The sequence below is a fragment of the Eurytemora carolleeae genome, unplaced genomic scaffold, assembly GCF_000591075.1.
Source record: "Eurytemora carolleeae unplaced genomic scaffold, Eaff_2.0 scaffold465, whole genome shotgun sequence".
NCBI classification, from domain to species: domain Eukaryota; kingdom Metazoa; phylum Arthropoda; class Copepoda; order Calanoida; family Temoridae; genus Eurytemora; species Eurytemora carolleeae.
The window spans coordinates 25164-38607 of NW_019396612.1; the positions used below are offsets into that span (position 1 = coordinate 25164).

Here is a 13444-nt window from a genome sequence, read left to right on the forward strand (position 1 = left end):
TTTTGATCAATATTTTCGTAATAGAATAGTCGCCCGACAAAATATTTGTATTACACACAAAGTCTATGTAAAATAGCTACAATAAATATATTTCTCTTGACTTAAACTATTGAAAGTAATTGAATCTCTTTATCTTTTGAAAGTACTTAAATCTCTTTAAAATGTTCATGAATACTTAACTTTAACAGAAGGTAATTGTTTGAACCTAGATAATGACCACATCCTGGTAGAAACTGGTAGAAATTCTAAGAACCAATAGAAAATATTCTTAGGAGAGTTAATAATGAAAATAAGATGCATTTTTTTCATATATGTAAAGTACCAATCTTTTGCCGTTAAAGTTTTTGTTAGGGCAAGCTGACTTTGAAACAAGACCTGGACCACGGCCCGCTTATAGATATGATTCTATCTATCTATCTATCTACACTCAACTCGGCCACAGCACAAATTTTATTTTGGTAATTTTTTCCATGGGCCTACCAGCTGATGTAGCAAACCGGAACCTAGATTTGTTGTGTTTATTTTAGGGGCATATTTATGTTTTTTTTCAATGTTTCTTTTATTTATTTTTTTTATTCAAAATAGATTTTTTTGGTTTACAAAGAATTAATATCTGAAGGAAAGTTCAGGGTCCATAGAGTAGGAAAGTTGTACAGCTGTGTTAATAAACAGTGGGCCCTGTGATGTATGAACATGAGGTACTGCAGTGTAATATCTTGTGAAAATAATAGTACTTGTTAAGATAAAATCTTTTTTCGTTCCCGAAAAATGACCTAAGAGTAGCATGGGCGAAATTTACAGGCCAACCTTCCTCCTGGAATCCGAAAAAATGGAGTGTGATATGCTCAGACCATTTTTCTCCTAATGACCTTAATAGGGCTTCTAAAAGACTACGACCTGGAGCCATGTCATCCTAGCCTCTAACCCCCAGTCATTAGCAGTTCAAGTAATATGTGATTCAATTTTTGTTTTAAAAAGTTCGATAAATGTAAACTTTTTTTGATTTTGGCGAAAAATGTTATATTTATTTTTAAACTTCTTTAAAAATTAAAAGATTTGTGTGACTGTACAGTGTACATATAGGTAAATGAAAATTTAGAGGTGAAAAACTTGGACAAATGGTAAAATAAATGGGTTTTCTTAGATATTTGAACAAATTTGAAAATTTGTGTGATTGTGCAAAGGGAGAGGGGTTATAGTAAAAACGGAAATTTACAGGTCCAAAAGTGCGACAAACTGTAAAATATATGGGGTTTTCAAGGGCGTATACAGAATGAAATGTAGGGGGGGGGGCCAAAAATTGCGTGTAGCGCATACATTCTTTTGCCCCACCCCCCCCTAGAAGCTCCTATGGGGGGGGGGACAAAATTTGAACTGTAAATTCAAAATATTTGGCTTCTAGAGGATCAAGCATACTTTTTTTATGGGTTATGGTATTCATTTTACGAAATTGTCTGTTATTGAAAATTTGTATCCATTCTTTTATATTGTAATTTTCCTTTAAGAAATTCTTTTACTTTGCCCCCCCCCCCTTGGAGATCCTAGGAGGGGTGGGGGCAAAGTTTGAATTGTAAGTTCAGAACATTTAGCTTCTTGGATATCAGGCAAAAGTCGCACAAGTATAAAATACTTTAAAGGTACACATACAGTCCAATCACCTTGCAATTGCTTACTTTAGAACTACTTTTTCTCTTATTCAAACTAAATTCTGTGAAATTAAAAGGGAAAATTAGGTTACAGCACTGCAATAATATGTATTTTTTTACAAACAGCAAACTATTTTTGTCCTGTTCTTCAGTCTTCACTCTTCAGTTTAAGATTTGAAAAGTGTGATAGCTCTGAGTTCCGGCCCCTTCACAGGTCTAGGGGGGAGATTTTTGAAGATTTTATTATAAAAATAAAGTTTTAAAGCTTTTTCTAGATTTAAAAAGAATATTTTTTTCAGATCATTCCTATGCAACCCAGGAGACCACACTTAATAGACTGTCTGCTGCAAACAACGATTTACAACAGCTTAACAACAAACTTCGAGTTAGGAACACCAGGTTAAAGCAGAAAGTAAAATCATTGGAGGATGCCCTGGAGAATGTAAAATCTCAGAGAACCAAAGTCCGAGTTCAGCTGTCCAAGTTGATCTTGTTCAAAAATCAGTAGGAATGAAGAATCCCTCATTATTGTTATCAATATTATACAAACAATATTTTTTTAAATAAAAAATTTTTCAATGTATATTGTAAGGGAAAAAAATAATTAGAACGTAGATGACATTCTAATCTTTTTTACACTTGTCAGATTGGGAAAATTGATTTTGAATTTTCAATAATTGATGAATGACTAAGTGAAAGTGTAACAAAAACTGGGCTTTCCAAAATATGGTCTTCCTTTTTTCTTCAAAATTGACGGAGATATTTAATCCTTTAAAATGTTATTGATTTTGCAGATTTGAATTTTAGAAATCCTGAGACTAGGGTTTTTTTTTGTCAGAAGTTAATGCTGAAAATATACTAATTTGTGTTTACTGAATAATGTCTTGTGGAACAAAGACAATTAAGAAGTTAAGACTTGATTTCCATGTTTATTGGGACACCCGAATATGGCTATAATGTTCACCATAGACTGGAAGGGGGGGGGGGGGGGNTACCTGAACTCTAAGGCTATACATAGATTCAGACCCCCCCCCAGCCTTTATAGGATTAAGCTGAAGAAAAAAATATGAATCATTCCCCACTGTATACTGTATAGTCCTGCGTAACTTTCAAGGGTGGGTGGCATTTATAGTGTATTCTTAGTAGAAGGGGCTTCGCCCCCCCCCCACCTTCTTACTCTTATAGTCAAAAATATATATATTATTTTGAATCCTCAGTATTATTTATGTTTAAGCCTTTAAAAAGGTCGGGGGGCAACGATAATTAAGCTATCTTTGAAATAAAGTTTAAACATTGAAACTACACAAGGGAATTAAACAAACCGTCCCCCCCCCTTCTAAAATTCAGTGGAATATAACTGTTTGGCTAAATAAGAAAGGAATTATGCAAGAGCTGGTCCAGGGTCCATTGTCTGCTAGAACTCCAATGTACCGCATAACACCCCACCCAGAAAATTACATCGAAACTCGTCTATGATCCATCCATTCTATTATATATCCGTGGAAAATTGATACAACCTTTTATAGCTGTCTGGATCTATGTGCTCGCCCTCCCCCTCTCCCATTCTATGCAAACTTAGAATTCTATTTCCAAACATCTTGTTAATTTCCTGATGTGTATCTTGTGTCTCCGGTTTTATGTACAAAAAAACTTATATATAATATATCCCCCCCACCTTCTCTGTTAAATATTAACACAGATGAATTTAAAAAACATTTTGTGAATTTTTTTTTATGTTTTACGTCGTCTTCATGTCAAATTTGACTGTTTAATGGAATTCAGGTTACAATAAATTTTGGAATTTTTTTCTGGCGCCAAATTTAATGAATTGTGATTTTATTACGTACACTAAGCTGAACCACTTCTGTTTTAGCTACTCTTTCTTATCGGTTTAATCGTTTTTGAGGCTCTTTGGGACTTTAAAAGGTTCCAAAAAAATCTGATTATTACAAATTTCAAAATTGTTTTTTTCTGAAGATTTCTTTTCTTTTCTAACACTAAGCCTAGCTGTGACTCGGGAAGAAAATGTTGCAAAGTTTTGATAAAAACAAACTTTAGCAGAATGCAGTCTTAAAATCTTAGAGATTATTTAATTTGTACTATTTTAAGAGGAAATTTTTTATGATATTTTTATTAAAACAGATTTTGGACCTTTAATCAGTTAGCATCAAATTTTGAAAAAGATTTAAATGAGGGGCAAAGGAATTGCAGAGTCTTTGCCACAAACTCTGCTTTTCTAAACCCTATATCTTTGGATTACAATGTCGTAGACCATAGATATTTCAAACATATGAATTCTGTTAGATCATATAATGTAAGTTTGAAATATCAAAGATTTGCGACATTGGAATCCAAAGATATAGAAATTATAAATTCAGAGTTTGTGGCAAAGACTCAATTCCTTTTGAAGACATCTGAGATATAAATATGGCGTGAATTTAAAGGTTTGGTCAATATTCCAGAAAACTTTCGATCCCAGTTTGACCTGTTAAACATGATTTTTTAGACTTTTTTCCTAAATACTTTTTTCGGCATACACATTTCGAAGGGAAAAGTAGAGACCAACAAATCCGTAAATAAAAAAATTGTTGCCAAAACACGTTTGATTTCAAATAGAAGAAACCAAGTGCTTCTCACTCTGGTTAGTCCGGGGTGAAATAGCATAAATTTTTCTTATTGAAAATGTTAATGCCAAACGTTTTAATTTTCATTGTAAGAAATATATAGAATGATTCCTTTGTTTGGGGCAAAACAATAACAAAAGTATTTAAAGAAAATTTATTAAGAAACACTGAAAATAATTATGTTAAACACGTAAAGTGTGTCCTGAGCTGGGAACTTTTGAATTATGGATATCAGGATTAATTCTTGATCCAATCTTTTTCTTAATCTCCAGATTAAAACATGCTTGTGTACCTCCAGATTTCACCTCAGAGCTGTAAACTCATTTAATATTTGTAAACCATAATCGAACGGAAAATTTAGAAATCTAGATGTAAAAAATGTTCAGAGCTGACAACTTTAGTATGTGATATCCTTAATCCCGATCGGTTAATGGAGATAAATGACAAGAGGAGAACAAGCCTTTTTTAATCTGGAGATTAAGAATAAGAGTGGATCAAGCATTAATCCCGATATCCACCATTCAAAAGTTCTCAGCTCAGGTATGTATTTACAACCTAACACTATATGTAAATGAGCAAAACTAATGAAATATTTATTTACAAATCTTTGTGATCTAATTTAACATTACAAAAAAAATATTTACATTTTTTAAATCGATGAGATTCTTGAAATAAAAAATAATTTCAACCTATAAATAAGATTCTAAAAATTTTAACAAAAATAAAAAAAACTATTTTTGCAAAAATATTTTTACAACTTTGTCATGAACATTTACCTAAAATGGAAGTAACAATAAGAGTAAAACAGTTTTCAATCAAGAAAATGTTCACCAAGAATTTGTGCATACAAAAGTGTACTGCAATTACCGCGAAGAATTTGACGCAATACGCAGCTGTTTGTTCACACACGTGGAAGAAATGCAAATACTGCGTAAACAGAAGTCTTTATAATCTCCTAATTAAAGTTTCAATTTGTTATTTGTAAAATCTCTTAAGTTCCAATTTGTTCAGTTCAAAATATACGTCTGTTATAAAACGCATTTAGTTTTGAGCAATATAAATGTGTTCTAGTTTCTTATAAGGTAATAATGTCTTAAGCTGTATATGAACAACTATAACTGTGAACTTGCACATTTTTACAAAATGCAGTACACTGGATGTACATTGTACGCTGAACAAGTTTTGCGTGTTTACTGTTGGAAGTAGCTTTTTAGAGCTTGAAGTTGTTTTTAGAGCTTGAAGTTGTTTTCAGAGCTGGATTTTTCTTTCAGAGCTGGAAGTTGTTTTTAAGAGCTGGAGGTTGTTTTCAGAGTTTGAAGTTGTTTTCAGAGCTTGAAGTTGTGTTGTACAGCTGTTGTACTTAAACATTGTACAACAATTTTCAAGCAGTTAAAAAACAGATGTACAGTGGTTGTACAGAAGTTATACGTTGGAGCTTATGTTAAACAGCAGCTGTTAATTGGTCAAACAAGTGTACATCAGTTGGGAGAGTGGTTTACAGCTGGAAATTGTGTTGTACAGCAGTTGGGAGAGTGGTTTACAGCTGGAAATTGTGTTGTACAAAATGGTAATAATAATAATAATAATAATAAAAATAAAAATAAAAATAGTAATAATAATAATAATAATAATACCTATCCATCTCAGGACCGTGTGGCATGAGCATGACAGGTTGTAGATTGACCGATTTCCTTGACCCAGCCAGAGATTGATTATCTCCTATATATCCCGCGTTCAACTCTCCTTAAAAAAATCATTGATAAACTTTCAATGCATGGTGGTAGACATTTTAAAGGGACCTTTCCATTTAGTAGTTAAGAACATTGTATGAAGAGGGTTCCACATTCTTTTATGTAATATTCATTAGATTTGCTCAATGCTCATGTATGCATGCTTTTTTATAGACCTTTGTACATAGATGGGTTTCAACTATCCACCTCCTTTTCTACGTAGATGGATTCATGTAAAGAGTTCCAACTATCTACCTTTGTACACAATTGGATGCATGTACTGAGTTCCAACTATCCCCTACTTTTGTACATAAATGGGTTCATGTACAGAGGTCCAACTATCTCCATGCCTTTGTACATAAAAGGATTCATGTACAGAGTTCCAACTATCTGCCTACCTTTGTACATAGAAGGGTTCATGTACAGAGTTCCAACTATCTACATACTTTTGTACAAAGAAAGATTCATGTACAGAGTTCCAACTATCTGCTCATATCTTTGTACATAGAAGGGTTAATGTACAGAGTTCCAACTATCTACATACTTTTGTACAAAGAAAAATTCATGTACAGAGTTCCAAACTATCTGCCTATATATTTGTACATAGAAGGGTTCATGTATACAAAGTTCCAACTATCATCTATATCTTTGTACATAAATATGTTCATGTACAGAGTTCCAACTGTCTGCCTACCTTTGTACATGAAAGGGTTTATGTACAAAGTTCCAACTATCATCTATATCTTTGTACATAAATGTGTTCATGTACAGAGTTCCAACTATCTGCCTACCTTTGTACATAGAGGGGTTCATGTACAAAGTTCCAACTATCATCTATATCTTTGTACATAAATGCGTTCATGTACAGAGTTCCAACTATCTGCCTACCTTTGTACATAGAAGGGTTCATGTACGCTGGTTCTTCAATAAATTTCACTTTTTTACCAGCCAGGGTAAAGGCGAGACAACCTAAATAAATTATAAAATTAAAGATAAGAAATCAAAACAAAACAAACAATGTCAAATCTACCAATCAACCAGCCAAATCAACCCCAATTACCTCCCTTCCTACCTAAGTACCTACCTTCCTTCCTTCCTACCTACCTACCTACCTACCTACCTACCTACCTACCTACCTACCTACCTAACCACCTACCTACCTAGTATAATAGAATCAAAGAATGCCACTACTGCAAGTATATAAGCCCATCTGATTTTACAGTTGCCTAGATTGTAGTCAGCAGCCTGAAATAAAAAATCGAACTATCAATAATCTCTTTGTTTGGATGTCTGATCATAACTCATGAACCCCTAGACCGATTTGCCTCTAATTTTGAATAAGGAAAACGGTAGAACGCCGGGAAATTCCAGAAATTCCTCCTGACCCTGGTTTTCTGATTTAGAGAGAAAGAAGTCTGTTTGTAGGATTTTCCATAATTTTGAATTCAATAGCTTCGCAAATTTATAGTTTTATAAAAGAATTAGACGGTTTTCTATTTTTTTAAAACAACATGTATTTATGAATTTATCTAATTTACCTGGTTTCCACAAATCCCTCTTACTTCAGGATGGTCCCAGCCAGCAGGGTAGCAGAAATATATAGAAAAACAGGGGCTAGAATTACAGCGAAGATTTTAATGGTTTTATTCAAGTGATGAATTAGAAAAGCGCAAACTTAAAATAAATTTGTAAAATAAAGATCTTCACAATTGATTTTTTGAGGCACCCTGAATTCTACGAACACATTCACACTCCAGTTTTTATGGAACACCCTGTATTCTCCCGATATAAATCCAATTATTGTGAACCCCCCTGCATTGATGAATAATTCTATTCCTTGAGATATAATACCCGTCTTTTAGTCATCAGACATCATTATACGCTAGCTGATACGTATTCATACATAATTGGCAGGATAAATCTTAAATTCCAGGACAATCTGGAGGAGAATAAAGGGAAAATTGAAGATTGTCTGTGTCAAGGTCTCAATTAAAGGGGGGGGGATTCCCCCCACCCACCCCCTCTTTAGTATTTGAATCAGAATTATAGAGACCCCCAGGCTATCCTTATGCAAGGGAACTGATTGCTAAACTTCTCAATAATTCTCACACAGATTTATGTGTCAATACTCAATTCACCTTTAATGATAAACTCTATAGGAAAAGTATGGAAAAGAGGAGGAAACGAGCATGGAAATGACGAGTGAAGGGGGAATAAAGGAGAAGGGGGGAATGTTAGGCAGAAGTAACCTGGGGAAGGAGAAGAAGGAGGAAATAAGAAGAAGACCGAGAAGGATGAGAAGGAGGAAAAGGAGGAGAAAGAGGAGAAGAGAATAAGGAGGAGAAGGAGGAAAAGGAGGAGAAGGAGGAGAAGGAGTAGAGAGAAGAGAAGGAGGAAAATCAGGAGAAGAAGGAGAAGGAGGAGAAGGGGGAAAAGAAGGAAAAGGGGGATAAGAAGGAGAAGGAGGAGAAGGAGGAGAAGGGTAAAAAACTAAAACGCAAACAATTTCTGACTCCATTCATTGAATACCATTATATAGTTTCTTACAAGGAACTATATCTATTTTATCTAATAAAGAGTCAGCAATTGCAATAATTATAATAATCAAGAAAGATAAACCAGAAACCCCACATATCCAAGGAATATACCAAGGAGTATACCAAGGAATATGCCAAGGAATATATCGCGGAATATACCAAGGAATATACAAAAGAATGTACCTAGGAATATACCAAGGAATATACCAAGGAATATACCCAGGAATATACCTAGGAATATGCCAAGGAATGTACCTAGGAATGTACGAAGGAATATACCAAGAAATATGTACCAGGAATATACCTAGGAATTACCCAGGAATATACCTAGGAATTACCTAGGAATATACCTAGGAATTACCCAGGAATATGCCTAGGAATTACCCAGGAATATACCTAGGAATATACCTTGGAATGTACGAAGGAATATACCAAGGAATATACCAAAGAATTTACCCAAGAATAAACCTAGGAATATGCCTAGGAATGTACGAAGGAATATACCAAGGAATATACCAAAGAATATACCCAGGAATAAACCTAGGAATATACCATGTAATGTACGAAGGAATATACCAAGGAATATACCCAGGAATATACCTAGGAATATGCCTAGGAATATACCAAGGAATGTACGAAGGAATATACCAAGAATATGTACCTGGGAATATACCAATGACTATACCTAGGAATGTACGAAGGAATATACCAAGAATATGTACCTAGGAATATACCAATGAATATACCTAGGAATGTAAACAAATTAATTGCTGCTTTAGTGGAATTTCTCCCGAAGTAGAAGTACACTGTTTATGTAAACATGTTTACATATATATTCCATGAGCAGCATTTCATTAGTTTATTATATTTTTTATAAAGAAAGATAAAAATATAGGGTTCCCATGGTGTAACTTCCTTATACCAGGGTGTCCCAATAATCATTGGCATTGAATGACGAAGTCCAGACCGTCGTCTTTGTTAAGAATTGTAATTCTTCATTTCAAAATTTATAAAAATGTCTGCTATAGAGTTTGTTTTATAAAAACGGTAAAGGCTGTAATGATGTGTCTGTAATGAACAGTGAAGACGGACAGGTTTACTTTTCTTATTATACTACAGTGATAACCAGATAACTCTGGAATATATACAGTGATAACCAGATAACTCTGGAATATATACAATGATAACCAGATAACTCTGGAATATATACAGTGATAACCAGATAACTCTGGAATAGGAAGTCTACTTTTAAACTCCAGTTATGGCTTTAAATAGTCCCATGAACATGTGTTACAGCAAATGTGCAGTGTAAATAGACCCATTTAACATTATAAGTGATCTAATAATTTACTAGTAAAGCTATTTGTTTTGTAACAACATCAAATGCATTTCACTATCGATGCTTTAATGTCGTCTTTGTATTCCACAGTTTTCTGGTTATCACTGTATAGTACTAGAACAGTAAAGAGATCAAAACATAAACAAACAAATTCTAAACTCACTAGCTACCTCTAGCAGACGAAAACAATACGCAACGTATTCTTTCTCACTAAATCCAAAAATCATTGACAACGACGATATCAAAATCGTCACTGTTTACAGGGATAACCTGTATATACAGATAATTAACCATCTTCTTGAATATGTGCTTAATCCGCTACACAGGGTCATTTCCGGGCCATTCTAATCCCGGGGGGGGGGGGGGTAATTATAAAGATTTAACGGGGACTAATTCACAGATTACATGGATGGGCAATAGAGATACTCAATTTAGTTTGAAAGGCAGTATATACCTTGTCTGAAAAGTAAATATCAATCAAATTATTTGTTTTATATTTTAAGATTTTGACAAATATAGTGGGGGGGGGGGGCCTTCCTATTAAAATCTTCAAACGAGGATAATTCCTTTGGTGTACCGTCCCGTGTTGCCGTCTACAGTCTGTACAACGTACTTATACTGTACAACTGTGCATACTTGCTCCAGCTACCTATGTGTCGGTACTTTAATTGAACCGCAGCTCTGTTTCAGTCAACATTTCAATGGTAAAATTGGCTGAGTTCTCATGAAAAAGAAATTTAGTATTGAAAGTGTTTTCAAGTCTATGAACAATACTTTTAAATCATTGTTCAAGCCTAAGTAGATGCGAATTCTTGTGACACGTAAAAAACGGCAACACTTATGATTAACAAACAAAAAAAAATATCACCATACTTCCCTCTACCTAGGACTGGGCAATGTTCTGCTTACGCACAGCCAGTTTTTGAAAATTAACATAAAATTCCGTTAACTAACGGCCAAAACCGTAAATTTTGAAATAGTCAACGAACAAAAATAACATGAAGGAAAATCCCACAAGAGATCAAACGGATATGTTTAAAAAACCGGCAACTATCTGAAAATTTTGTCTTTTGAACGATTGTATATAACCGTTATCGAACGGTTTGAAAAAGTCTAAATGTGCCCAGCCCTACGACTTTACCATCTGCCAAATGTTACATCTACAACAGAGATAGGAATTATGCAAAATAATACTTCTAATATAAAACAGACAATATAACATATTAATGTTTATTCTCGCTAGGAACTTAAATTGATCCATAGACAAAACTACAGAGAAAACAGTTCAGAGAGAACCAAGATTTAAAGACTGAGCAAGTGTGCTGTGTATTTAACGTATTGAGAATGAGCGATGACAGTTTGACCCAAATAGATTCTACAGGGTGTCCCATATCATATTAGATCGTAAATGGGTCTAAATTACAATTTACGGGACTAATCAGAAAATTTAAGAAGAATAAATCATTATAAAAAATTGAAAAAGGCTAAAATCAAAATTTTCTTGCAGGAAATGCTATGTTTTTCGAATATTATATGTTTATTTTGGCGTTAAAGCTTTAAGATAATCTAATATGATATGGGACGCTCTGTAGTACAATATGTACACTCTCATATTCTTACGCCTATCAGTTTTTGTGATAATTTTAGAATAAAGCGCAATTTTATGTGTTCTTTTTTTCTGTTTTTACACTTTTTTATTTAATCTTGGAAAACATGTCATGATGTCAACTAATGGGAGAAATTTTCCTTGTTATATTTCAAACTTGTGACGCCGTGTATAATTGGTTCATTTCTCTGTTGCCACCTATTGTCAAAGAGAATAGAATATATATTAGTGTGGAATTTAAAGAATCTCTCGGTATGAATTTGTTCAGTCCCTTTCAGCATGAAAGGGAGTTCAAAGTGTACAAATCATGTAAATGTTCACAAATTATATGCAGTATAGAGTACATTAATACAGTATGTTCCCTAGACTATCCATTTCAATTTCGAATTTTTTAAAGCTGTTAAATTACCAAGGAATATACCAAAGAATTTACCCAAGAATAAACCTAGGAATATGCCTAGGAATGTACGAAGGAATATACCAAGGAATATACCAAAGAATATACATTATATATATACTTCTTGTTTCTGATCAAATAAAGTAAACCGGTAAACAGTACACTGAAAACTACCCGGGAAACATTTTTACGTACGCGCAATTCCGCACAATTCCGTGCAATTCCGTGCAATTCCTTGCAACGGAATTCCGCCTGGAAACCAGTAAACAGTAAACTAACCTGAAAGGAGCTGCATAGTTCCACAGATCTTAAAAACATCTCCAGGACTAGAAAATAATTATTTCAATAGATTGTTAAAGGGACTGTATAGTGTATAGGGAAAATGAAAGAGGGTATAGGATGAAACTTGAAAATCCCAGGCGTTGAACGATACATGTGGGACATCTATCTTGTTCTTGTCTCGAGAAATTGATCTAAAACTGTGTCAAATGTAAACGAAAATTCATAGGTTTAAGGATTGAAAAAATGTATTGCAAAAAGTTTAACAAAAAATATAGCATAATTAAACAGCAAATATAAAAATGGTCTTGTTTAAATTTCGGTCGTCTAAAATTATACTTAATTATATAATTACATTTTAATTAATTATAATTATACCTAGAGTGGGATCCATATAACTATGGAATAAAAAGACAATCTTATGGAATCTTTCAAAAAAGCTTTAGAAATAATTTACTACGTAAAGTTTGAGTTTTCGAAATTTACACATCACATCTGGATTTGAAATTATTTCCCATTGGATGAATCAGAACCAATCAGAAGCCAACCTAAGACTTGGGTTTTACGAAAGCTTGAGTTTATGTTAGGTTGGGCTTAGGGTTTCCAAATTTTCGTTCAATCTCTTTTACGAAAATTTCGTTAAGCCAACGAAAATGTGAACAAAAACAAACATTTTCGATTTTTTTTCGCGTGAATTTTCTTTCGTTAAATGTTTTTGCAAAATTCCCAAAATTTGTTCGAAAATTTCGACCTTTCTTTCAAAAGCTTATTTTTTTCTTAAAATACAATCTTCTTGATTTCGATTTTTCCATTTCGCACGAAAATTGAATGAAAATTTCGCGAAAATAAAATTTTTTTGCGAAAATGTGCTGGAAAATTTCGTCAAAAATACATCCAAATGCGCGAAAATTTTGAACGAATTTCGTTCGTTCATTTTCGCAAATTTCGTTCAACGAAAATTTCCATGGAAACCCTAGTTGAGCTTTACTTTTAAAATCTCAGCTTTTGAAAAACGCCGCTTGGGAATTGTTTGTATGAAAATTTTGATATTTCCTGTAAACATAAAGTTTATAAAATGGTGAATAATGCATAGTCTACGGTAATTACCAGATGGTATTTTGGAAAGTTAGTTCCTTCTAGTTGAAGAGGGATATTGTGGAGAGGGCAGGATATTTATAGAATAGTTCGTTAATGAATAGAATATGTTTGAATAATGTGGATAGTTAAATTTTTTTATTGATTTTTTTTAAAATCAAGAGTTGTGGGTTTTGGTAAGAGTTGTGGGC

General features: G+C 33.5%; 2 protein-coding genes across 2 annotated transcripts in view; both read right to left on the minus strand.

Moving 5' to 3' along the window:
- Nucleotides 1-5042: 5042 nt before the first annotated feature.
- On the minus strand, nucleotides 5043-7901 carry LOC111706271 (LHFPL tetraspan subfamily member 5 protein). The gene is made up of 6 exons (XM_023479103.1): nucleotides 7882-7901; nucleotides 7539-7614; nucleotides 7161-7245; nucleotides 6889-6969; nucleotides 5905-6013; nucleotides 5043-5046 (listed from the first exon to the last, which is right to left on the minus strand). Exons 1-6 carry the CDS (start codon nucleotides 7899-7901, stop codon nucleotides 5043-5045), a joined length of 375 nt encoding a protein of 124 aa, XP_023334871.1.
- A 1088-nt stretch (nucleotides 7902-8989) lies between these two features.
- Nucleotides 8990-13444, minus strand: part of LOC111706282 (sorting nexin lst-4) — a 51546-nt gene continuing 47091 nt past the window's right edge. Inside the window, exons 25-27 of the mRNA XM_023479117.1 lie at nucleotides 12159-12205; nucleotides 9199-9283; nucleotides 8990-9077 (exon numbers count right to left, since the gene is read on the minus strand). Coding sequence (XP_023334885.1) covers nucleotides 8990-9077; nucleotides 9199-9283; nucleotides 12159-12205 — 220 coding nt within the window. The remainder of the gene's footprint in view (nucleotides 9078-9198; nucleotides 9284-12158; nucleotides 12206-13444) is intronic.